This window comes from Anopheles coluzzii, chromosome 3 (assembly GCF_943734685.1).
Source record: "Anopheles coluzzii chromosome 3, AcolN3, whole genome shotgun sequence".
Classification (NCBI taxonomy): domain Eukaryota; kingdom Metazoa; phylum Arthropoda; class Insecta; order Diptera; family Culicidae; genus Anopheles; species Anopheles coluzzii.
In genome coordinates this window covers 12858040-12883604 of record NC_064671.1, presented here as the reverse complement: position 1 = coordinate 12883604, position 25565 = coordinate 12858040, and the positions used below count along the sequence as shown (strand labels likewise).

Genomic DNA, 25565 nt, shown 5'->3' with positions numbered 1-25565 from the left:
AAGGAATACAAAAGCAAATTAAGATTGCAATTCGGGTGTCAAAATTAAGGCGCTCACCAGTGTAAGCGAACGAGCAGGTGAGTGGTGAGAAGTGAGAATGAACTCACGCGTCTCACAGCAGTGTGAGATCAGAACTCACACACGCGAGAGAGTAAGTGAGCGCATTCTTCCACGCAGTAGGCGGAGCTATGAGCTAGCCCTTCTCGTTCGTTTTATTGCGTGGAACACGAGAATGCAATTTTCATCCCAAAAGGAATAGAAAAAAAAACACAAGAAGAAAACAAGAAAATAATCTCACAATCTTGAAATAAGTGTTTTGCTTTGTCGGGGCCCTTCCCAACCGTGCAGCTGTGTGCTTGTGTGTGTGTGTAAAGCCATGTCAGCGCTGTCCGTTACGCTACCCTGCCGAACGAAATATGCTCCCCTTATTTAGGATTGGGGGGTAGCTTTGAATGGACACTACCACCAGCGCACGTCAATCCACAGCCCAAACACACGCACACGGCTTGGAAAAGCAACATTGCTCGGAACAGTTTCTGCAGTGAGAAGAAATACAGCAGCAGCAAACAAAAAAAAAAAGAAAAAGCAAAGAAACCAAACTCACCAGTCCCCCCCCACGGGGGGAGCAAAATTGTTTGTGTATGGTTTGCGCTTCGTTGTCGCTGGGGCCGTTTGGCTGGTTGCTCTCCTCGCACGGTACGCGAACGCGAAGAGCGCACCCTGCGAATGGCGGCCATGATATGCATTCTCCCTTTGCAGTTTGCTTGCTACCGGCGCACACGTAAGCACACGTACGCAGCGAACGTACCCGTCGCGCGAAAAGGTATCCGCGAAGCAAAAACTACAACGGTGCGGAGTACGTACGAGCTAGACGCGCGCGCGTGTGTATTATTTTACCCTGTCTTGGGGCAGTTTGCCGTTTGCGTATGCTTTTAAGGGTGTGTGGTTGTTTTTATTTCTCCGTTGTTTTGGTACCGAATATTTCACACATTCAGCGTCGCAAGCGTCAAAAGTAGAGCTATTTTTTGTTCGGTATCTCTGCTGATTTTCGGTTGCGTGAACATATAAACAGAAAATAAATAAATAAAATCAGGTTTGGCAGCGATTATCAGTGTGGGCACGCGGAGTGGTGACCGCGCTCGAAAAGTTCCATTAATATTTGACCGCCCCCCCCTCCCCCTGGTAAAGTTCTCCAAAAGGAAAATGGCTCGCGGATGTGTTGAAACGATTGGCTTTGGCGCTATCGAGTGGTTCGGTTTCTATCGGTGATGCTTTGCTGTGCTCTATTGAATTTGTCGCTGTTTGAAGTAGAAAACATACAGCGAGGTGATTGTTCGATCTTGTGTTGAGTTGGAGGTTTGGAAATAAATAAAGAAAAATATTCAGTTGACGCGTCGAGTGGTGCAGAAGTGAATAGTGAAGAATTGTGGTGTCTGAAGTTCTGGGGGTAGAAGGAAGAAACAAAACAAAAAAAAAACATGCTGCTAGGAACGCAAACACACGCAGGAGCGGCTACGGTGGCAGCGGCTGCAGCTGCAGCAGCAGCAGCACTGGTTGCATCGAAAACGGGAAGCAGTGGGACAGATTTTTCAATCGCCGCCATTATGGCACGCGGTGGCAACAGCTCGAGCCGGGAGCCATCGGAGCGAAGCAGCAGTAAGTTGATCGGGGAGCGGGCGGTCGCACCAAAAGTGCGTCTCAAATGACTTACAGAGATTTTAGGTTTTAATTGGAGAGAACGTGACGAAGATGCTTTATCATACTAACAACTAGCATTTTCAAGTAATTATGACTTTCTAAAGATTTTTGTCTGTATTTTTCTTAATGATAGTGGTCTTAGTGAACGAAGGGCTAGGCCTTCAGCTATGGTTTACTGTTGAAGGCTCAAAATGTAGTTGCGTTACAGCTTTCTCGTTTGTTTCCTGGCCAGCAAACCATACGCAACATTGATTGCGCTCGTTGATTGAACGCAACCGTATCGAACCGTAGTGAAACATTGTTTGAAAATGTTTGTGGTTCGGATTTGTTGCGAACAGACAAACATGTTGTACGCTAATATGAAGTGATCATGTAACGAACATGGGGAAGTAATGCTTAACATAAGTTAAACACAGTTGCACTAATTTCATACAAACCAAAGTTTATATCATATGCGTTGAGTTCAATCAACAAACGAATAAAATTTACGATTTTTAATTGAGATTTACCGATATCTGACTAAAAACTTCCATTTTACCCAAAACGAGCAAAAAAAAAAAAACAATCTAAAGGAAAAATTTAATATTTAACTTTGTCATCATGCTGCATCACCCATTCACTAGCCCGTGAAGAGCGTATTTGTTTAACGCTAGTCACCCCACAAACATTAGTTTTTAACTCTTTTCGGCATAGGAAAGACACACACACATATACACACAGCAGAATAAAATCCAATTTGGAGCAATCATCACACAACTCGACACCGAAATGAGTTGTGGCGTACGGTCGTTCAAGGGGGAGTGAAACAAAACACGGTTAAGCTAACGCAACTCCAAAGCATATGTAACCGATAGGGCATCTGAAGAGATCAAACGAGACAAGAGATCAAAGGGAAATGGTGGTTGAATGGGGTTTTGAAAAACTTGTTGGATGTATTGTTAATGGCCGTTCGATTTGATTTGTATTCAAATGAAGATATAATCGATGTTTTTTCTGATTTATAATTTATTTTATACATATTATGATGTAAGCACAAATGAAATTTCAAGTTTTTGTTGATTTAAGTTAATCAGTTCTTTTTGTCCAAAAGAATGAGAGATAATGATTTAATGGATAATGGGTAAGGATAATGATTTAAAAGTAATATTCAAATATGAAACATCGAGCCTAAACCATTTGAAATCTGAGCTCCATTTTATGCCATAAGTTTTTAGGCCGTTGCCTTCTTGAGTTTTTGTAAGCTTTGTTCTTAAAACAACTTCTTTACCATTAGTTTTTTCCTCCCTGACATCATTTACAATGTAATATTGATGCATTTTCCGTCACACGTCAGCAATTGCACAACTTCACTGCATTAACACACCATGTACTCTTGCCACGCTTCTTTACGCTAATCGGAACAAATAGTGCTCATCCTAATGCGCTAATCTCGATGCACTGCAGCCCATGGGCACAGCACATCATGACGGGGACGGGCAAAAACACGCCAACAATTTACACACCCTAATGATATGTTTGCTACCGAGCACACGGGCAGTTTTGTAGTAGCAATCGATGGCTCGATATCACAGATCACCTGATCGCGATAGGCACCACGATGTCACGATGTGTGCTGGTGTTTTGTAACGCTCAATGGTTGTAATTATTTCTTCCACATTGAAAGCCGCCGAGGGCCTGTTTGCTTTTGGGTACTTGTTCTGTAAGCAAATGCGTTGCGTTTGAACTTACCTTAGACGTTCAGTGTATAGAGAATATTCATTTTAAAATGGCTGAAGTAAGCAATGCAGAAGCATGCGAGAAACACAATCGTTTGGCTTTGGTAAATGAGCATTAGTTGTCCAAAGGAAAAAAATCGCAATGCTTGAAAGAGCATCAAACACAGAACAGGGTGAGTAAGAGGAAGCAGTTTAGGAAAGCTTCCTGTTTGCAAAAGGGAAGCACTAAAAAACAAAATAATAAAAACACGTGTATGAATTATAACCATTGAAAAACGTTGAGAGAAGCGTCGGCATACTTTTCAAGACGAAGTTCATGGTGATGGGAATAATTTTCGGACAATCTGTACATCAAAACCACAAGCACCGAAATGGTGTGAAGGTATGCTTTCAAGCTGAGAATGTCTTGCCTTACCTTTGTGCAGTTTGGCTTGGCTCGAAGACGCTGTTTCATGCAAAGCAGCGCAATATATTTTACCTTTTACCCCGTTGTCTTAATGGAGTAATGGAAGTTTCTGTTTGTGGCTACTGTTTGTGTTGAACCATTCTCACACTGTAGATACCGATTTTACTGCACAGAGGGAGAGAGAGAGAGAGAGAGAGTCAAACGCTCCCCTATCCGTGTCATAAAGCGAGATGCCTGCCGGGTTCGGCTGCGCGATTGAATGAGATCATGATTTACGGTCAGCCTGGCAGCCCTCTCTCTGCCGCATAATGGCGACAGCAGAAACTGGGTGAAAATGAGCTGCTCATGTTTCTCATCACCATGTCATGTGCAGGAAAGTGGTTGGATGTTGCTGCTGCTGGCCTTTTTGGTTGACGGGTTGATTTGTGTGTGCTGCTATTTGTACACTGTTGGCGAAATGGGGTTGTTGTTGTTTTTGTTTTCATTTTGGGGATGGTTATCATTTTGCTGTGATGCGTTGATTTGCAGACGCGAATTTTCCGGGACCATTGTTTTGCTCGGCGGTGGTTTCTATTTCTCATGATGAAAAGGGGTATTAAAAGTGGTTTAAGATTATGTGCAAGTTTTTTTTTGTATATTACAGTATGAGGTAGAATATGTTGCATCCGTTGTATCAATACGATATGTAGATCCTTTGGGTGCCACAGACTTTGAACAAATCCTAAGCTCTTGGTTCTCAGGATTGTCGATTGTCGAATTCAGGATTCTCTTAAGTTGTCGAATTCTTCATACGAAAGGTATTCACAATTCCTTCTCGTTTAGATCTCAGCCGAACATATATAGAAACAAGTATTTCCCATGTTAAGAATATTTCAATCAACCTTGTCGTTGGGCATTTCAGGGGGGCCTACATTAGTGTGTCAGATTGATGCTTCTAGTTTTTATCCGGTTTTTATCCAACAAATATATTTTAGGGTCTAAAAATATCAAACACAGATAAATCCATTCAGTTATGAAACAATTATACATCGGTGAGGTATATTGATGCATAACGAGCTTTTGAAGACATATCCGACCGACTCATTAGAAAATATGTGGTGCTTAGTGGAGATATGTGAAGTCACCAGTTAAAATATGCAATCGAATTATAAAAAAAGTCATTTTGAAAAGGAATATAAGTCAAACATCTAGACAATCATGCTTGTGACCTTGTTTCGAGAGCTTTTAAAGAATAGGTGACTTCTATCTATTATAATTTAACAATACCATTTAAGGTACACTATGTGCAATCATACATAAAGCCGATTTGATGAAACTATTAAATTAACATCCTGTGGCAGTTTCTTGTCTGTGCAATTGCTCTCACCTTGTTTGATGATTCAAGACGAGCATTCTTTATCATTAGGTTTATAGTTTTTGAAGGATGATTTGTATAATTGATTAATATCTGGAAGTAGTATTCATGACATAAAATGTTTTAAAGTTAATTAGCAGAATAATAGGTTAAACTTACATATTGCTTTGCATACAAAATTACAGTAAGCATCGTCTGCTGATAATTCGTATGGGGAAGTTGATAACGACAAATATTTGATTAAAAAATAGAAGATTTTAGTCGCAAAACTGCTGTATATGTATACAAGAGCCTTGAACACAATTTGAACCTTGTATTAAATTAAAACGTTTCAAATACTAAACTTTATTATATAAAGATTGGTTTGATTCAACCATTAAATTATTGTTTAAAAAGAAGATTTTTTGTGTGGAAAGAATCAATTCAAAACAAAACTCTTGTCAAAACCTGAACCTAACAAATTCAAATAGCAAAAGGACGCTGTTGTGATTCATCTACAAGCAACTTTGTGTGTTTTGAAAAGCTTTAAATAAATGCATGCCCCAACTACTGACCGACCTACCATTCGGTATCCATACCAATTTCACTCCGGACTCTGCCGAAAATAATAAAATTGTATTCTCTGTTAACAAGCTTCTGCCTACACACCGGAGCGGGCAATAAACCATCCACCATTCCGTTTCCGATTGATGACGGATTTCGTCTGTGCCGGCGAGCGGATCATAAAACAGCTACCATCCTCCATGGCACGAAATGAACAAGCGGGCGAAATCGTACGTGGGCGAGCTGAGGGAGCTACGTTTTCTTGGAGCGTTCTTGCGTTTTTGTTGCTGTGTTGTTGGCAAATTATGCAGAAAAGTATCTATCAACTATTCATCACCAGATGCGATCGATGTCGCCGTAAGGGTCGTGGTTGTGGTTTCGGGTGGCCGTGTTTGGGGTGTGCGTGTGTTTTTTTTTATTTCCCTTTTTTCTTCTTCGATTCCTCCAAAAATCGTTTAACGCAACCAACTTGTCACCTTCCTTTGCGAGTTCCTCGTCTACAAATGACGGCGGCCTGCGTTCACACGTGTAATGTGAAACGTGAGTCAATCTTACAGCTTCCCCAAAAACGCACTGTTCCGACGAATGTTCGTCATTTCCTTGCAGGGGCCACCACTTTCGGCAGGCTAGGTCTGGCACTAGATTTCATCGTGCTCTGTGTTCGGTTCGGCTGCTTCCTTCTCCCGAAAACTTCATTTGATAGTGATGGTGGTTGTGTTGTTGTTGTTGCTTCATTCGTCTCCGCCGCCGTTGATAATTTACGACAGAAGCCCGGAGTTAATCCGTTAGTTGTCATAAATTTCCGGCCACCATCCGTGACGATGCCGGCGAGGCGTTCGTTTTCTATTTCGTAAGCCGAAATATGCGCTCGCCGTCCGTGGATTGAATTCTGCGATGACGCGTTGATGTCACGCGTGGGATAAAATGTGTCCCCGCGTGTGCGCTTCGTCTTAAACTGCTGCTCGAAACCGGGGGAGGGGAAGTGTCGGGGAGATTAATAACCGATCGTGTACGCTTTTGCGCCAGCTACTTTACAAAGCGACGGGGTTGATATTTTGCTGACGAAAAGCTTCCCCTTTCCCAGCATGCCGAGTATCCCCCAAGAAAGAGTAAGAGAGAGAGAGAGAGGGAGATTGTTTTCCATTAGCTAAGACAACAAGACCTTTCATTGGGTGGAAAGATAAGACGCTGACGGGTGCAGTAGTAGTAGTAGTAGTGGTAGTTTCGTGAAAATGCGCCCGGATGGGTTGGTGGATGGTGGATGGCAGGATAATTTAGATGCGAAGTATGAAGTGGGTTGGCACGCAAAAAAAAAGGCATTGGCGCTCGTTGTTTGGCGTATGGTTTGCGTGCGCCCGTGTGTCTGCTGCCGCTAGATGCATGTTGAGCCGTTTTGTGCGTGCTGATGGTTCGGTGCAACAAATGCATAAATTAATTTAAAATAGATTATCGCCTTCATTAGTGCGTCAGACAGTAATTAGGGTTGATAGTGCTCGGTATCGTGCCAAGCAGCGAACAGTGGCGTAAGTTCACAGTGAAGGAGCGCGAGAGTGTGTGCGCATCCGAAATGGGATTTGCATTGGTTGGGTGGTAAGGGAAGGAAAGGAAAGGACGGGATATTGGATCATGTCTGGGGACTTTGGAGGTTCGTGCAATCGGCTGTATTTACGCGAATTACATTAAAATTGAGTTTTTAAAATTGATGAAAAATATAACGGATTTTCTGAATACTGGAAAATACAATTTATCGACAGACATAATATCACTTATGTACGGATTATCTCATAGTACAGTTTTTGGATTTATGTACAAGTTCTTATGAAATTCAATCAGATTTCTTTTCTTGGCAAATTATAGTTTCACAAAAATTAGGGAATCAATGTTTATTTGTAGTAAACAAAAGTGTCTATGTGCAGAGAGCTTTAGCTTTAAAATTATAATGTCTTATTGCTTTCCTATACGTTTGTTTTTCTCATAACTAAACGATTTTACACAAACAATTATATAGTCAAAGCTCTTTTAAAGATTTTTGCATAAACCATTTTCAACCAAAGTTTTGTATTTTGTGTGTCATATTTATTGAACTTGAATATCCAACTTCTGCAAGTTTACAAACCATAATTTACACTTCACAACTAAAATACATAAAATGTTAAGACTTACACATCACAACTTAAAAGGTGAGGGAAAGGAGCCACACTTAGATCACATTTCCAGACTAAATCATACATACATCTTCATCTTGTTTGTGGTGAAATTACAAAGGACATTATTACCTAAACACCAGGAAAGTCAATTGACGTAAAGGGATTGCTGGATCTGAAAATTGTTGATTAAATTTCAGTGTTCAATAGTGACTTAGGTCTTAAATCAACATTTAGCGCATCACACAAGAATTCTTTATTGTTCAGTTTTTGTATCATATCATATTGATTAAATTTCAGTGTTTAATAGTGTCTTAGGTCTTAAATCAACATTTAGCGCATGACACAAGAATTCTTTATTCTTCAGTTTTTGTATCATATCAAAGAGTATTTTTGTTTAGATTAATAAGAGCATGCTTCCTGTGCTTAAAGGATACGCTATGGATTGTATTTATTGAAAAATTTCTGTATACACTTAAACTATCCTTAGAATAATAAAATCAAATGTTTGTTACGGACATCTAAAGGCATTAACAACTGGCATGAAGCTTGTTCATAATTCATAAAACTTTACCCACTTCAAATGCAATGTTTAATTAGATTTTGTGGTTTTGTTTCGGAGCTCGCGTCACAAAATTTTCATCAGCAAATCGATCCACACCACAAATCGATGAGGTTATTTTAAATGTTTACTCAGTCACGGTTGCTGCTGTCCCTTGCAGCAATATGGTTAAGTTAATTCAACCAGCGAGTACGTGCACCAAGCAAAGCAGGGGAAGAAAGAGAGAAGGAAGCGAATGTGGCGTGGCAGTAGCCATCAGGAAAATCAACATAAACACATCGAGTTGTTGGCAGCTCGACGCTAGGAGGTTCGATTAATTGCAACCACCGTGTCACCCGGGCAACGGCAGCACCGAAACCTGTCGAGTTGTCTAATAATTTTCTATTACACGTTTACCGCTACCAGTTGTGTGTGCGTGTGTGTGTGTGTGTGTTTTGTGGTGGAAGAGACGAAGAAGAGGGAACTACTAATTCCCATCAAACCCAGGTGAGAGATTTTGCGGTGCGGCCACGGTGGTGCACGCGCGACTCGATCGTATGGTAATTATGGTTTCGGTCGCATCAGGATCAGGCCACCCAAAAACCGGTTCGCTCCGCGGTGCGTATTACCACCCTTCGCTGCGTGGTGGTCGAAAGCGAAAAAACAACACGAGCGAGAACGTAGAAAATTGGAAATTGGAATTGGACTGTGCTCACCTCGGCATTACCAACCTCGGTTTCCCAACTCGTCACAGTCGCAGTCTGTGTTTGTCCGCGTTGATTGAATGACAGCTCGTTTTGGGGTTTTTCGGGCGCAGTGGCGATATGCGAAGAGCGACATGCGGAGTGTGGTGGCCATAACGGCGGCCATAATCCTCCCCCTAACCCGTCGTCTCCCAGTGTCGCGTTTTTGTCGTCTGTCGATCCCGTCCCCAAACAGGCTCGTCCATCTGTTGTTGGCACTGTGCTGTGTGGTCTGTACGGAGGCAGCCCGGGCGAAAAAAAAGCGTTAAAAATAGCTGCGTACCACAGCGCGCACGCACACTCGCACGCATTTGTGGTCCTTCTGGGACCCGATTAATACCTCACGGGTAAGTGAAGCGGCAGATCCGCTGGCAGCACTGTTATTATCTATCAAGCAGGTTATTATTTTATCATTATCCATGTGTGTTACTATTGCTCACTTCCTTTTCCCTCACCGAAAGGGCCTCGGAGCGTGGCTAAAAAGGACACCAAAGGTCGGGCCACAATCGATCAGCAACCATTACAGGGGTTGAGGTTGAGGTGGATGGTGCGACGTGGAAAGGGATCGTGTGTTTTTTTTCATCCACAGTGCGTGCATGTCACTAGCCGTCCTTTATGATTTTGTGTCTAATTTTGATAAATTGTATAATTAAAGGGTAATTTCCCCATTCCGATCGCGGATTGCGGTGCAGGACAGGGCGGCTGGGAAACGGGACGGACCCGCTGCCGGAACAGCCAACACTTAGGCAAGCGATAATGGTAAGAAGCATCCTTACCACAAGCGGTTGTTGAGGTTGTTTATGAAGGGGTTTCCGGAAGGACAGAAATCAGAATTTTTAAGAAACGAACTCGTTCTTACCGTTCGGGCTGGGATGCATTCTTCTCAAACAGCTGACGCTATTTAGCTTTTAAAGAGGCCCAAGAAGTTCTTGGGGTACTTGCAGGTAATGGTGTAAAGGACTATGAGGAAAAGTACTAATAAACCATGCATGATTATTGGTATTTTGTAAGCAAAAGGGTTGATCAAACGTCTCATTAGCTGCGCTTGGTTTAAATGGAACCGTTTAGCGAGCAAAAAAGCTGCTCAAATACGTTTAACAGCGTTTTGAAATTAAACATAGGTTTGCGCACGATTTTAAGTTAAAAAGATGCGATAATAAGGCATCTAGAATAGGAACCATTTTGCTCCGCCATTAGCCAGCATAGACTTAATAGAGCAATCGAGCGGAGGGAAAAGTGAAACGATGTAGGGAAATGTACTCTGTAGGGGAAAATATCGTATCTTACAAAAACACATCGCCCTGCTAACCTTATCACCTCGCGAGACAAATGGTGATCCTCCAAAAAAGAAGCGCCTTGTTATGCATTAAACAAAGTTTGGTGAGCTTTACTTTTTCTCCCCACCAAACGATCGGAAAGTATACACAGTTTTTCCAGTCCCTTAGAGATACGGCAAGGCGAAACCCATAAATCATTCAGTATGGCTCGATGATTTACTGCCCTCGGGTTTGCTGTCTGTGCCGTTCGACGCGAAGGAAAATAATTCCTTATCGTACTTCCTTTACCCGCTGGTGCGAGAGAGGCAAAGTTTTTCATCCAATCTGCGAAAGAAAGGTATACGGTAGATGAAGAGCGAAGAAAATGCTCTGGACGCACGGCCGGATGTCTGTGTGGCGCACAGAAAGCGGGAACAGCTCATTAGAATATAGAGAGAACGAGCGCTCGCTCGGCTTGTGTGTGCCGGCATGTATGAAAGTAGCAAACCGCACCAGCGAAGCGAGTTTGTTTCACGGTTAATTTAGATGCAAATTTAATTAGCTCCAACTTACAATTGCGCACCGATGGCACACACACACACAATTAGCAGGGCCTAGACCAGTGGAGGGTGTGAAAATGAGAAGGTGTAGATAACGTTTGCAACTTCAAAACAAACAGTTTTGGAGATGATTTATCTACAGCGAACAAGCATCTGATAAGTGCACAATGAAGTTGTTGTGGTTTTTTTTCAACACAGAAACGGGATTTTTGTTTTTTCTAGGTCCACTTTCGGTTGGAGATCGATTCCCCGAACCAGATGACGATGTCGATGTTGATGTGGAGCAGTGTAGTGATTCGGAGGCACCGGTCAGCTCGAATCGAACGTCGAACAAGAATCGTTCCTCGCGAACGGGCGCTACATCACCGACGCGTACTACTGGCACTCCATCGGACGAGGAGCGGCTTACTCCAGAACCGGCGCAGGTAATTATAAACATCAAACAAAAAACTTCGAAACGTCCATTATTACAACGTTTTTTCCAATTTCTCTCCATAGTCCAAATCAACGATCGTTGGGTCTTGCAACTGTGACGAGATGCGCCCGATACAGTGTCACCTGGAGACGAAGGAGCTGTGGGATAAGTTTCACGATCTTGGTACCGAGATGATCATCACCAAGACGGGCCGGTAAGTTGATGATCTCTCTCTCTCTTTCTTCCCACAAACACATATTCTTTGTTAGAGGGAGCTGTCCTCCATGACATGTACTCAGCACTGACAGTTTGACGGTGTCACAGCACACTGACCTAGAGAGGGCGCTACCGACCCTGGCTACCGAGCACTTTTGACAGCTGTGTCAATCACGTAGTATGTATGGCGGTCTGTTTGACGTTGTCGGCCCCTCCCCCCCCCCATCCGGCAGCTCACATCTGTCAACAGTGTAGTAGTGAAAAAAAGAAAAGAAAATGGCTGACAAATGTGACATCGAACAAGCTGGCACAAGTGGCAAAATAGCTAGCACAGCTGGATAGACCATGTGTGGAGTAATACAGCCGCCGCTACTGCAAAACGGTCACACTGTACCCTGTGACCTGATGTGTGTGTGTGTGAGAGAGTAAATATGCGGCAACGCAAGCACCCAGTAATTGCGGCCAAATGAGTTTGTAATCGGTGGGCAATTAGCACACCCAGCCAGCGCCTAGGATCGGTTTCGGGGTGATCCGCGCCTGAGCGTATGCGTGCGGGAGGGGTACGATGAGACACGTGTCACGAAGTACCGGTCGAGGTCTGAGTACGGAGATGGTGTGTGCTTGATAGGTAGTGCGAGGGCTTGGGTTGTTTACAGACAGGCGTAACAGATTGCGAGAAGCTGAAGTATGAGACACTAATTTTGTAGGCTATTTTGACCAGTCATTTTCAGCCACTGAGAGGCGACATCATGACGTGACTTAGAGGCGTTGTGTAGGCTCAATGCGCGCGTAGAGAGATCACAGTGATCAACCACTCATTTGTGGATCAATGATAGTGTAGAATTATTCAATATTTATGTCGCAAATGTATGCTTTTTCATTTCTGTATGTGTGATTAGGACACAAACCCTTGTGAACGTGTACAGAGCGTAATGCCCCAGAGGTTCGAAGAGGTGGGCTACGTTTAACGATCCTTCTGAAAGAGATCATGAACTTCCACCAGGCAACAAGAGCATTGTACTGGTTTTATCACCACAACGTACGCAAGGTCAGAGACATCAACCGTTCTCATTGAAGCGACCCCCAACGCTACAGTCACATCCGTCAGAGAGAAGCACAATCCGCTCGAATGCCCCGGTGTGTAAAAGCGCTTTCCTGTCCCGCTGATCGGTCCCGCGACTTCTCACGCCAGGGTTCGAATTTTCTCAACCGGCTTTGCATGCGCGATGTTTTTTATTGCTTTACGAGCACGAGAGCATGTCAGGTACGTTGCGCGGGGTCCAGCAGATCAACACACGGCTATGGCTTGTCACGATGTACCGGGGTGGCCAGGCCTTGGCTCTGCAGCTCACCAGCTGGGTTGCAAACAAGCGATAGCTTCACACAGCCATCCCCGGGCTGTAAGCTCGTTACCGGTGTTCCGCCCCGTGAGCCGGTTGTTAGGAGGTGTGAAAAACAACGAACCATTCGATCGAACATCGCCCCGCAGCCGGGAAGATCACGGATCATAATCAGGTTCAGGTTTGCGAGCCGGGTTAGGTAAGGTCCCAATCGAAGCAGAGGAACACGGGCCCAAAACCTTGGCCTTGGCCGATCGGGTGATCGGGTCTGTTTTTACAACTTTTCGTCGCCGCAATAAAGCAATAAAATCGCTAATCCAGCCGATGAAAGTGATAAATTTTCACGATGTCAATGCCAATGGCTCATGATGATGCTGATGATGATGACGCTGGATGAGAGGAACCTGCCATGCAATACCGGGTCGCTACATCCGATCCGGAGGGGTTTAAACAGGTTTATCGTTAGTTAGCGGATGCACAACAACACTTTGGTCACCTTTGGCTTTGGGGGACACACACACACTACATGGAACCCAGAAGGAAACAAAGCGAACCCAACCCCATAGTGTCCTCGCCGTTGGGGGAGTCAGCATGACCACACACACACACACATACACGCGCGAAGGGGTGCCATAGAAATTCCTTAACACGGGTTTACCGGGGGGTCGTTTCAATTTCTTCGAATAAAATCATAATTTACGGTTCCCGCTTGATTGCCTGCACTGCTCTCGTTATACACTCTCTCTCTGGTGGACCTCTTTGCCTGTCAGCGGCTGTCGGCTGCCGGGGCCTGCCGTTTCGCGAGTACACTCACGCTTGCCCAAAGGAACGCCTACTCTCCAGGCGGAAGGTATTGTCGTTCAGCACAGGGGGGGGGGGGGGGGGACGGCGAAAACATCGAACACGGCGTGAAATAAATCAATAAGCATAAAGCAGCAGCAGCAGCAGCAGCACCAGCGAGATTTATGCCGATAGAGTTTCCCGGTTTTGATTTGGTCGGGTGTGTTTGGCGTTGCTTTATTATTTGTATCTCACACTCAAGCCAGTGTCCATCCCGGTTTCGCCAAACAGCCCACAGGGCTTCCTGGAGCAGTTGTGGGGCCGTTGTTATGCGCGACCACGGTAAAGTCGCTCTTTAGCACCACCAGCATCGTGAAGTCGCTTTTTTATGAGTTTAACACGTTCTAGTTTATTGGTTTTGGTTCGGCTTAGCGATGAGCGTTTCGTTAGGGACGCTTTGTGCGGAAGGTTTGGAAAGGGGGGTGTGGGAGGGGGTGGGGAGGCTTCCTTTGTCGTGTCGTTGTCTCATTTCAAAACCAGGTTGAAGGTATTTACTGCATGTCACCGATCCGGGATGATTTTATTACATACTTCAATCGTCACCGTGCTCGGTACAGGTCGTAAGGTGGAGTGTGCTCGTTTTGTGGAGCAGTCATGAGAGCTTGGAATTTATTGGCTGTGAACGTCAATGCTGTACAATGGGCAAGCTTTCTTATAAAGGCTGAGACTAGGAATGTGGAAAATAGATATTTTTATTAATGCGAATGGCATGTTAGGTTCTGCCACGCATATGATATCAACGCCTTTTCCAAAAGAACAAACAAACAAATCAGAGCAATGCATAAGTGGAGGATTTAGCATGTAACAATAAAGATGAAATAGTTCATTTCTCAGCTGAAAACTTACTGTATGTAAAAATCTTTTGTAGTTTCTGAGTAATTTTTTGTTTGCTTTGCTGATTCACAATCTTGGAGTATTCTTGTAGTTTATGAGTTAATGAGCATATAGATATGAGCTTATCTCATCAAGTAACGTTGAATTGCTGAATGTTGAACATGACATGACGTAGTCCACACATTTTCAAGTCTATTTAATGTGAAATGTGACGTCTTATAAAAAAATAAGAAATGAATGATTATGTACATCAACAAAAACCTACAAGTATGGCAACTGTTTCATCTAATGTAGGAATCAAAGGGATTTCTTGTACAAGAAAATATACCCAAAAATTCAGAATGAAAATGAGAACAAACAAATGGATCCATGGTTAAAACATCGAATTCTTCATAAGTAATGAAAAAGTTATAATTTATCTTTCCGGTGCCAACACCAAAGTGATCAAATCATTCAATACAGAGGTTCTATACTCAAAAAGCTTTATGGTAGACTAAAAAATGAGTTCCATCCATAAGTAAATTAATAAAAACTACTAGATTCCAATTGAAAATTCCATCTGTTGCTAGCGCATACAATTTAATTAATTTTCGTATAAATTCAATCTCGTTTACTCCTAGCACATTAAAATCAAAAACCAATGTCTGGAAGACCCGACATTCCTCACCGTCGTAAAATTCCGCGTTTTGTGCTCGTCAGCTCACCTCCTGGGCGGGTTCGCCCGATATAGTTCAGCAAATCGGTAGACTATCGAACACCGCAGCGGTAAAATGATAAGCTTCGATCGAAATCGCCGTTCCGTCGATCAGCATGTAATTAAAATTAAATTTATGTATCATATTACAAATTAAAAAAAAAAAAAAAAAAAAAAAAAAAAAAACACCACGAAGAGAGGCACAAAACACGAAGATTATCATCGATTCGGTGTCGTTCGAAAGTGACAAAACAAGATAATAAAAGAATTCCATCTTCCATTCACTGCAAGCGCGCAGTCGTCGTCGTACGCACATTCCTCCTCACCTTTCGATCGAGGAAGGCGCTGAGCGGGGGAGATGGATGCCGGTCGAGATGATCAGAAGCGATAAAGTCCGTTTTTTTTTCTTCTTTTCTGTCTGGCCTCTTTGCTTTCTTCTCGATGGCCAGCAGATCGATCTCGCAGGTCCGGTGCGCGTTTCAAGCTGGAGAAGTGACTTTACGAGAAGCCGTTTTTTCGACGTTCGCTTTGTTTTGTGCCTCATCGCGTCTTGCCGAAAGCAGCCACGGCCAGCAGCCAACGACGATAGGCCATCCGAGACGATAATCAGTTCGATGACAGGTTTACTCGTTGTTTCCTGTTAATTTTATTAGTTTAATTTCCTTAATTTCATCGAAGCATACGATAGATGTTAGAGCGTGTAGTCTCTGGTGCTGACGGCGGCAGAGAGGAGCAAACAACACAAGACTTCCAGGGAAGTCTCAGCCTGGGCGCACCGCGCCAGGCAGCAGATAACGCGCCTGGCTGCGGGTTTGCGTTGCTTTAGGCGTTAAACGCCATCACGAAATAAACACCTTCATTTGATTGCATTCAAAGCCCACTTTGACCCCGTCGTCAGGGTGCAGCATTCCTTTTGAAGCGGTCGTAAGAAATTTGATCCAAAAAATCGTTAACCATCGCTGCCAGCCTCCCGGTGGCCACCTCTGTTTTGCCATAGCGAATCCGGTTCAACCAGGCGTTCCAATGGAATGTGTGTGTGTGTGTCTGAAAAAAGATGACGAAGAGCATACGCGATGCTGGAAAAGAGAGAAGAAAAAAAAAAGATCACCATCCAGCGTGCGCAACGTGTCTTGCGCAAATTGCCATCTAGTTTCTAATTAAGACCCTTATTTTTAGACGGCCAACCTACCCGTAACGCCTCATCGTTTGTGCGAGCGAAAATTGCCAACATGAGACCCCGGGGCAAGCTGCTGCTGGGCCAGATCGCGCACAAGATGTGTGACACTTTTGCAAGAAGGGGGCAAAAGAAACCCAAGGCGTGATTATGATTTCATAAGATAAATTTCCGATCATGAATGGACCGCAAAATTACACCACATAAACAATTTATATTCTACCTTTCTGGGTTTGCTGGGAAGGGAGGTCCGCGGTGGCAAAAGGGAGCGGAAGGGCCAAGAGACCGGTGGGACAGTCGTCGAAGGGTAGGGCAGACGGCGCGTTAAAAATATAAAGAAATGCAGTGCAGTGAGTCCTCCGGTCGGTCTGAGGAGGTTTCCCAGCTTCACACCGACGGGTGAGGTTCGTTTGTGAGCGTTCCCGGTTTTATCCCCGACACTACCACCACACACTGGCAGCAGGCCGGTTATTGCAGGGGGCCGCAAAAATGGCTTTCAGTGCATTAAATAAATAAACAGTCATTTAGTTTGATTTATCTTCCGGTGGCAACAGCTTCTTCAACCGAGCTCGTCCGTCCCGCTGCGAATGCTTCGCGCTGCCATCGTGCCATTTTGGAGGGCATTTTACACTTCTTGGCTTGGTTGGTGGTTTGAGCAACAAAGCACACGGGCTGTAAATGAAGGAAAAGGTGCAACACGGAAGATAAAAGCAGCACATGAGAGTGTGTGTGTGTTTGTGTGGCACAGGCGACCACAAAAATCGAAAGACAGAAGTTATTGCACCGTGTGCCGTGTGTGAGTTGGCACCGAGGAAAGGCACAGCGAACGGCGAAGGCTGGTAAATATTTGCACACCAGTGTCTCATTCCGTCCTCCTCCGGTGTGGCTGTACATAAATTGGAAGCATTTGAATGCCCAACGGAAGAAGCAAGTCCTGGCGAAGGCGCCGGCTGTATCGAACAATCGGCCGTGCTGCTCGAAGGACACACGATCACCTGCCGGCTTGATCGAATTATAACGCTGCGAGTTAAGCGAGATTGATCGAACTCTTATCGATGGTGGAAGCGAGCGGAAGGAAACTGGGCTTAACCGGGCGAGAGAGAAAGAGATTAGCCAGCAGGATGGCGTTAGCGATGAATGAATCCACGGGACCGGTGTGTAGCGAAAGACTTTAATGGACACCCTTTACGCGTGTCATTACAAGCTGGGCTGGTGGAAAAATGTGCCGTACAATCGATCAAGCGTTATCCGATGTGTTAATCGGATGAACTTCCTGGGCGCCGTGTGCCAATGATAACATGACCATTAAACGAAGAACGCCCGCTTTGGTAGCGGTTCAGCGGTCGATTTACAAGGATGTATCTGTATGATAAGAATCTATATTGTTGATGATAAATCGATGGTCAGAAATGAAGGTGTACGTATGATAAAATAAGGAAGTGGTAAGATCTTACGATACATCTAAGATATTCGATTATAATGCTTTATGAATGTTATCATAGCAGATGTTAAAATAAATTCTTCACTGACGCTCAAACACAAAAACAGTTGCAGATTGTATTTTTATTATTCTTTATTAGTCTTGCTTTGATCAACTAAAAGCTATCATTTATTGATCGATATCGTATCATCGTATCGTATATATTGAGGTTTACTCCGAAAAACTAGAGGCAAGTGCATAAATTCTTCTCGATTATCATATAAAGAACAACTAATGGTAACAACAACATATTACAAGTTTAATAAACGCAGGAGTTGTTGATGTTCGTGTACTGTAAGTAATTGTATACCCAACGATCAAATCAATATAATCCAACTTGTATTTGATCTACACATCGTTTCATGCGCAAATTGCTTAACATTTCTACATGTTCTTCAAGAAATATAGTCAAAGTCTCACTTTTTAGCTTTAATGTAAACTCAATTGTCACCTTTAGTGCCTGAATGTGATCTTACGTTTAAGCGAATCAAGCCAAAAGCTCTTTATAAACATTATCAAGAATTTTACATTGCAATCTCAAACACGAATATATGTAGGAACATATTAAGGTAGTACTTTAAGCGTCTCTTGTTGAATCTTTAAAAGTGCACAGGTGGAATCGTGGTACAGTCGTCAACTAATAAGACCTAACAACATGCTCATCGAAGATTCAAGTCTCATATGGACCATCCTTACATAGGAAAGAATGCGCCAGCTTGACTGACTGCTCTTACTACGTGGTTCCACATTTATCGAAAAAGAATCTTCATAACACCACAAGTCTTCCAGAAATCTTCGCTTTATTATACTATATATATAATATATTTTATATATAATATATTTTCATGATACTAAAACCTCCTCTAAACATGGAACAAGAATTCAGTGGCTGTGTGATTAGCAGAACGATACAAACTAATTTACAACCTGTTTTCTACGTTCGCACGCTTCCGAAATCATAATACGCACCGGCCATCGGACGGGCCGTCGAACGGGGCTGAGCCATGAGACTTCCGGTCCCAGGCAGCGATCATATAACAGCACTGCCGGCAATTGTGTTTGTGAGTGGCATCGGCATCTTGACACGATGACTTGATGATCCCAAGGCAAATCCGGATACCAAAATAATAAAAAACAACCTTCCCATAGTTGATAAAACGGATACTAAACGGCTTTTCACTCGCTGTTTGTCTCCACTTCCATCATGTCGTGCTCGCATTTACGCCACCACGACGGGAACTGCTGACAGTTTCTGTTTGACCACGACTTCACCGCTACGATCCAGCATCATATTTTCCCAGACAAAACTAAGCAACCAGTGGAAGCGACCGCTTTTTCTTGTGAAGCGTAAACCGTTCACTTCCCATGACGACTGGCCGTAACGAGAGTAGCGGACAGATTAGGAGCGGAGGATCGTAGATCGGTCAAGTACGAACCTGACACCCACTGACCTCCAACACTCGTTTGTGCCGTGAAAAATGAGCTTTCTTCCGAAAAGGCTCCCATTGAAAGCTAGTGAATGCGACCCGGCTGACGAGACATTCCTTAGCGGACACCCACTTGAGGGTAATAAATTTTCCCCTAAACAACGTGTGACCTTTTTTTCTATGCTGCGCCGGCTTAAGTTGCGCGAACAAGATCGAATTTGCTACGGGTTGTGCGCGTGGGGTGGGTGTAGTGCAGTGTACAGCCGCAAGCGGTCAGTTGGCAGCTAGAGATGATGTATCTCTTCTTTTACAATAGCACAGGCACCTTGTTTCAAGGTTCCGATGCAAATGGGGCGTTCTTGGGCTAGCGGGCATACGGACCGGAGGCCACCCACCCAGTGCATCGCCGAGCAAGGCCCAGCTATGCAAATGTGCACTCAAAGTCATGCTCTCTGTAGAACTTGAAGCCTTCAACACCTCTTTTGCGCGCCCTGGAATGAATTAATCCTACCTGCGACCGAAGGATGGCAAGCAAGCGTCTTTAAACGGTTTTCTGCGTCTATCTTGCTCTTCCTTCACCTGATCGCGGAATGCAACTAACGGTTACGATACACCTCCAGAGCCTCGTGTGGTGTCTTATCTTATCGTGAAGTCGATAGAAAACACGCTCGTTACATCGCTTCTGTGCGTGCTGCACCGACACGATGGACCGGACCGGCCGATTCGAACCGGTTGCTATGGATGGTAGCTTCCGTGCTTCGAACTTAATCGCCGAGCGCGACTTTGTACGCGCTCTTATCCGTGTGTTCCTTCTGACCGTGCTTATCGGGGGTCTGGTGTTCCCCGATGGGATGGGTAATTTGCCGCAACATACATCGGACACGGTGTTATCGGACGTGCATTTGTTTCACATTTAACACACCCTTTCTCCGGCAGAGAGGGCGCTGAGGGAACTGGGTTGTCTGTGACTGTGTGCTTGGTCGTTGTGATCAAAGGGGACATCCTTCGGCTGCTTCTTGGTGCCAAACAGTGTTGTACCCCCGGTGGTAGATTGCTATCGAACGTACATGCATTGCCTGAGCAAGGAGAATGTTACCCTTGCACGGTGGTGAAATGGTTACTCTAATGGGCAGTATGATGTGACTAGAACTTAAGAAAAAAAAAAATCGAAAAATTAGAGTAAATTTGAAATATTAAAATAATATTGAAAGCATGTTTTATCCTTCAACCATCGTTTCTGAACATGATTCAGCACATGTTGAATTATATATTAAATATCAAAACTCGCTTCCAACACACCTCTAGGGGATGTTTGTCTTTCGTTCGCTTTCTTCACCATTCGCCAAGTGCTGCCAAGTCTGCCCCAACTGCAACAAACGGCAGCTCCCCGTGCTTTAAGCTTGCCTTACCGTGCCACCGCAACCGAAAAGGAAGTGAGGAAAATTGAATGTCCGACAGCAAATGGTCATGTTTTTCGGGGTGTAAAATTTATTCGGTGCCGGTTAATTGTACCGCACGGGACGCCACAGCTCAGGTCTCTAATGCGGAGCCGGTGTCCGGTCTAAGCTCTCCAGGACGCCCCGGTGTATCGTAGAGCGGCGGGGGGAATTTCGTAGGTCGGCACTGCAGAACCGTTGGTTCGAACGGATGCCCTTGGTCCTTGCCCGATGGTGTTGAGTGTGTTGCAGTGGGCGCAATGGCGCTAACATTGTTTAAAGGTGCTTTAGCAGGGGCGAGGGCTCGTAAATATCGTTCCTGTAGCTTAACTTCGCGCAAGAATGTGGTTTGTGATTTTCTGTTCTTCTTCTTCTTCCTTAAACACCTCCACAACGTCGCACCATCGTCCGTCGTAAATCTTACCTTTTGCTCCGGCCTTTCTTTACACCAGTTTAAAGTGATGATATTTATGCTGGGGTGTCACATTATGCACATTTTTGCGCTCGTCCATTTGCCACACACTCACAACACTGCCGCAACAAGGGAGGCGCGTGAGGTGATAAAAGATTGAGCCTTTTTGTTGCTGTTGGTTATCTGCTTTCCGCGTGTGCGTTTTTTGTGGGGGGGGGGGGGGATTGGGGGACGCCTTGTGCAAATAAATAAATAAGCGATCGCGATCGTGCCCTTTTTGCCTTATCGTGCGGTGTGCGTGTGTTGCCCGTGCGTGGTAGCTGCTGCTGCTGCTGTGCGGATGAAGGATGCTGTGTGCGGGTGTCCAGCGAGCCAACCCAAATCGATGGCAGTTTTTGGCGGTGTTAGCGGAGGGGTCGGAAGCGCAGGGGGTGGCCTGGCACGATTTATGTTTCGACCGATCATAAATAATACGATTATGGCGCTCGGCTGGCAGTGTGGAGTAGTGTTAGAGGAGGCTTTTTTGTGTTTACTCGTCGCTGACTGTTTGCTAATACTGTATTTTTTTCGTTTTCGGTTGCTCGCTTGCTGCCGCTTTTGGGGGGTGTCTGGCGTGTGTTTTGAAAAGTTCGAGAGGTGGGGTTTTTTTTTCGTTAAGCACTCTACCACCCTGCTCCTGCTGGTTTTGATTTCGCGCGGAAGGTTTCGCGCGCACACACCACACCAATCGATGACGTGATTGTGAAGTAACGTGCCACAGATACGCTTTTTTTTTTTCTTTCGCTCCTGTTGTGTTAGGGGCAAAAATAATAATAATCACCAAAACCCGAGAACCCGCGCCACTGCGCCAAAGGGGGGGTTTTCTGGGGAGCTCCCGCTGTGCAGTGTGCGTGTGAGTGTGAGAGTCGGGCGAAGGCGCGCAGTTACTAATTGGGCATTTTTTGAGTTGCCGTTTGCCGGCAGTCCGGCAGGCCAAACATTCGATGATGGTTTTAACGACCCGGTCAACACTTTGGTTAGTGTTTTTTGCTCCCGTGGTTGGTGGTCGGTTGGTTAGTGGGCCCTCGGTGGGAATGCGGTGGTGCCCGAACCACATTTAGCAAACGCCATTCAGCTGGTATTATTGCACTGGATTAAATGTGGAGCATCGTAATACGATTAGCTGGATTGTTTAATGCAGCTAATTGAATATCTTACGGATTGTGGTTCGGAAACTACTTTTGTTTGAGTTGTGGTGTATAGTGTGCTTGATATTAAGTTGTAGATTTGTAGAAAATATAAATTTTTGATACTAAATATTGAGTCTGCGTGAGACTCTAAACTGCTATTTAATGGTTTAGAGAGCATTGGTCTCCAAACTTTTCACTTCACGGGCCGCATTGCTTCACAAATATCCTTGTTGAGGGTCGTTTTGATGTTCTTCTTCATTTGGCACAACAACCGTTGTCGGCCAAGGCCTGTCTGTACCACTTGTGAGTTTGGCTTTCGGTGACTTTTGGATTACCCCCCATAGCAGAATAGTCAAGTCCTACGTATGACGGCACGGTCTATTTAGGACTTGAACCCATGATGGGCATGTTATTAAGTCGTGCGAGTTGACGACGGTATCACGAAACCGGCTGATGTTTCCTTTAGCTAATGGATGCAAGATTAAATCTACTTTTAATGAGAAAATGTCATCTAAATGTATAAAAATTGTATTAAATTCTATTATTGAAGATCTATTTGAAATTGAAAAAGTAAACATTGAAATTTTTATTAAAATAATCAAAATAAAAAAAATTTAAGGCATGCGGTCCGCCGGACGTAATTTGGAGACCTCTGGTTTAGAGTTCTTTTAAATCTCTTTTAACTCATCTGAAATAATTATTTAAGATTGTTTTTAGATCAATCTTATAATTTAGTTCAAAATTTAAGCTTCTATCTTCAACAAATACTATGAATATAATTTTTCTCTCTATGCTTTTTCAATAAAATATATACGTGATCCGAATGTCAAGGACCTAATCTTTTGAATGCCCTTTGCAAAAAACTTATGCAAATTATATTAAAAGATTGAGCAAATTTAAAAGAGATGTAACAGGAAAGATGATATAATCATAGGTGTGTAAATATTTCTGTTCCAATATAATAGGCTATTGGTTTACTCCTGAATAAAAAAAAAAAATGGTTCTTTTCCACAAATTGTTGCTCTTATGATTGTATGCTACATTTGCCTTGAAATATGTTTGTTCAAAGAAATATGTTAGTGTTTGTGTGCATAGTGTAATGCATAGCGTAACGATTGAAGGTGTTGTTTTTAATGAATAGATAAAAAAAACTCAATTTTTCGAATGAGGGTAAACATTTTTTCAATGATTGAAGTATTTAATGAATGAAACATTGATTCAAGAACTTTAAAAAACATAAAGAAATTGTAAGTACAATCTTACATTAATACAACACAATCCATTGCAGAACATTACTAAAGAACAAGCCCGAAAGGTTAATTCTATTGTTGATGATTTTCACTGTGCAAAATAAGACTAACGGTTCGAATGAATAAAAACGGTTCAAACTTTTCTTTAAAAATGATAAAAAAGAAACTTTACGGACTCGTACAACATGCGCCAAAATTGTCCATCGTTAGCCCTTGGTGCAGCCAAGCCCTACGCGCTAACCCAACAACTTCATCCAGTTCACTTTTTCACACATAAGCACCTCATTGTCGTGTGCGCTACGTTCCTGCCAACCCCTCTATACCGAAAGGAAGCACCTTTCCGCGTCCTGTTCGGGCCGTATCCGGTTGCCGCCAGTGTGCCCCTACCCGTTCCGTAACACCTTCACCCGTAACGGAGCCAATATGGGGCGCCAGTGAAAAATCCAATACTCATCGACAAACGACGGCGTCGACGACGGTGGACGCTCCCGATCGATTGTAACATGCAAATCGATCATTAGCGTCACGGCAGCAAAAAGGGTTGTTTCATAATTTTCGTTTATGTTCATGTCACCTTGCCGCAGCCCCCATCATCCCCACTACAGCACGTCCCTCTCTCTCTATCCCATCCCGTGCAAGACGGTGTTATATTTTTATTACAGCACTTGGACGACCGTATTTTGTACATCATTTCCCTTTCGGTTACGTTTCACAAGTTACCGCTCAATCAATACGCTGTGTCGCTGTCGGGGCCCTCGATTGATTGAGGGTGGCCGGAGAAGGGAGTGGCCCGTGGTGGGCACACAAAAATGGCCACTGGGCGACAAAAATTCAAACGACAATGAGTTTCCCGTTTCCCACCAGGCCGGCCGCACCATTGAAGCGTAGCGAAGTCGTGTTCAACCAACACCATGGGCCCACCTTGGGTAATCATAATTTCCGAAATTAATGATCCTTGCTATGACAGTTTGAGCGTTTCACGGGACGTTTTTCGGTATGTTTTTTTTCTCTGGTGTATGAAATAGGACGTATCGATTCAATTTGATGGTGGGAGTGTTTGCGCTGTTCGTTAAGAGATTACTGCCCGCTCGGTAGGATATCGTTTAACGTTTGCGTTGGTGCGGGTTTGTTTCTGTGACCGATGCACAGAACCACTTCTTTTAAGGCTTTAGAGTACAACCAAAACTGACAGCTGCACAGAAATGTTTGAAATTAGCCCGAAATGGTAACGACAAAATGAGCAAGTAATTTGTTTGATTGAAGCTTTTACACTGTGAGTGCAATGCTTTGATGAGATAGTTGAGCACTATCAGCTGCAGTTGATAAAACGGAGTTTTGTGAAAAGAATGCATTTGGCATAAACGCAAACAAAAGCAAAGTCAGTCAAAGCAGCATGTCACGCACCACGTTTTTCGATACGATAAACAATCGTTTCTTTGCTGACTATGGTCTAACCAAACCGACACTCAACCCTATACGACAACAAAAGTGGCAGAGAATGAGGCACGCCAAAATATCATTCAATTTGCCACTCCCGCCAAAAGAGTGTTGCCAATTTGTGTCATGCAAATGCATGCAACTACACCGACACCAACGTGCCAAAAGAATAAATGGTTGCCATCTTCCTTTTATGTGTTACGGTACATCACGAGCAGCTTGCACACTTCCCACAAAGCTGTGGCTTTTGATTTGGACAACACATTTTCCAATCCTTCCCCCCGGTGCTCCCGGTTCCTATACGATCGTCGAATCCTGGTCACGGCACCGCAAAAATTGATTGAGCACCTTCGAGCGCTCGCTGCACTGGTTCGGGACAGGGAGATGCCCGCTTTTTTGTGGGTCGCAAATTAAATTGATTAAGCCAAATGTCAAACAATCGGCAAACGGGACTCGGGAATGCCGGGAAGTGATGGACGAA

The 25565-nt window shown here is 44.0% G+C and overlaps 1 protein-coding gene across 2 annotated transcripts in view; it reads left to right on the top strand.

Annotated features, from left to right (window-relative positions):
- Nucleotides 1–683: 683 nt before the first annotated feature.
- LOC120958676 (T-box protein H15-like) overlaps nucleotides 684–25565 on the top strand; it is a 52169-nt gene continuing 27287 nt past the window's right edge. The window contains exons 1-3 of one of the 2 annotated variants that reach the window (XM_040381634.2): nucleotides 684–1656; nucleotides 11183–11385; nucleotides 11459–11589. In XM_040381634.2, the coding sequence (XP_040237568.2) occupies nucleotides 1479–1656; nucleotides 11183–11385; nucleotides 11459–11589 (512 nt within the window). In that variant the 5' untranslated portion in view covers nucleotides 684–1478. The remainder of the gene's footprint in view (nucleotides 1657–11182; nucleotides 11386–11458; nucleotides 11590–25565) is intronic. The other variant, XM_040381635.2, reaches the window with a different exon arrangement.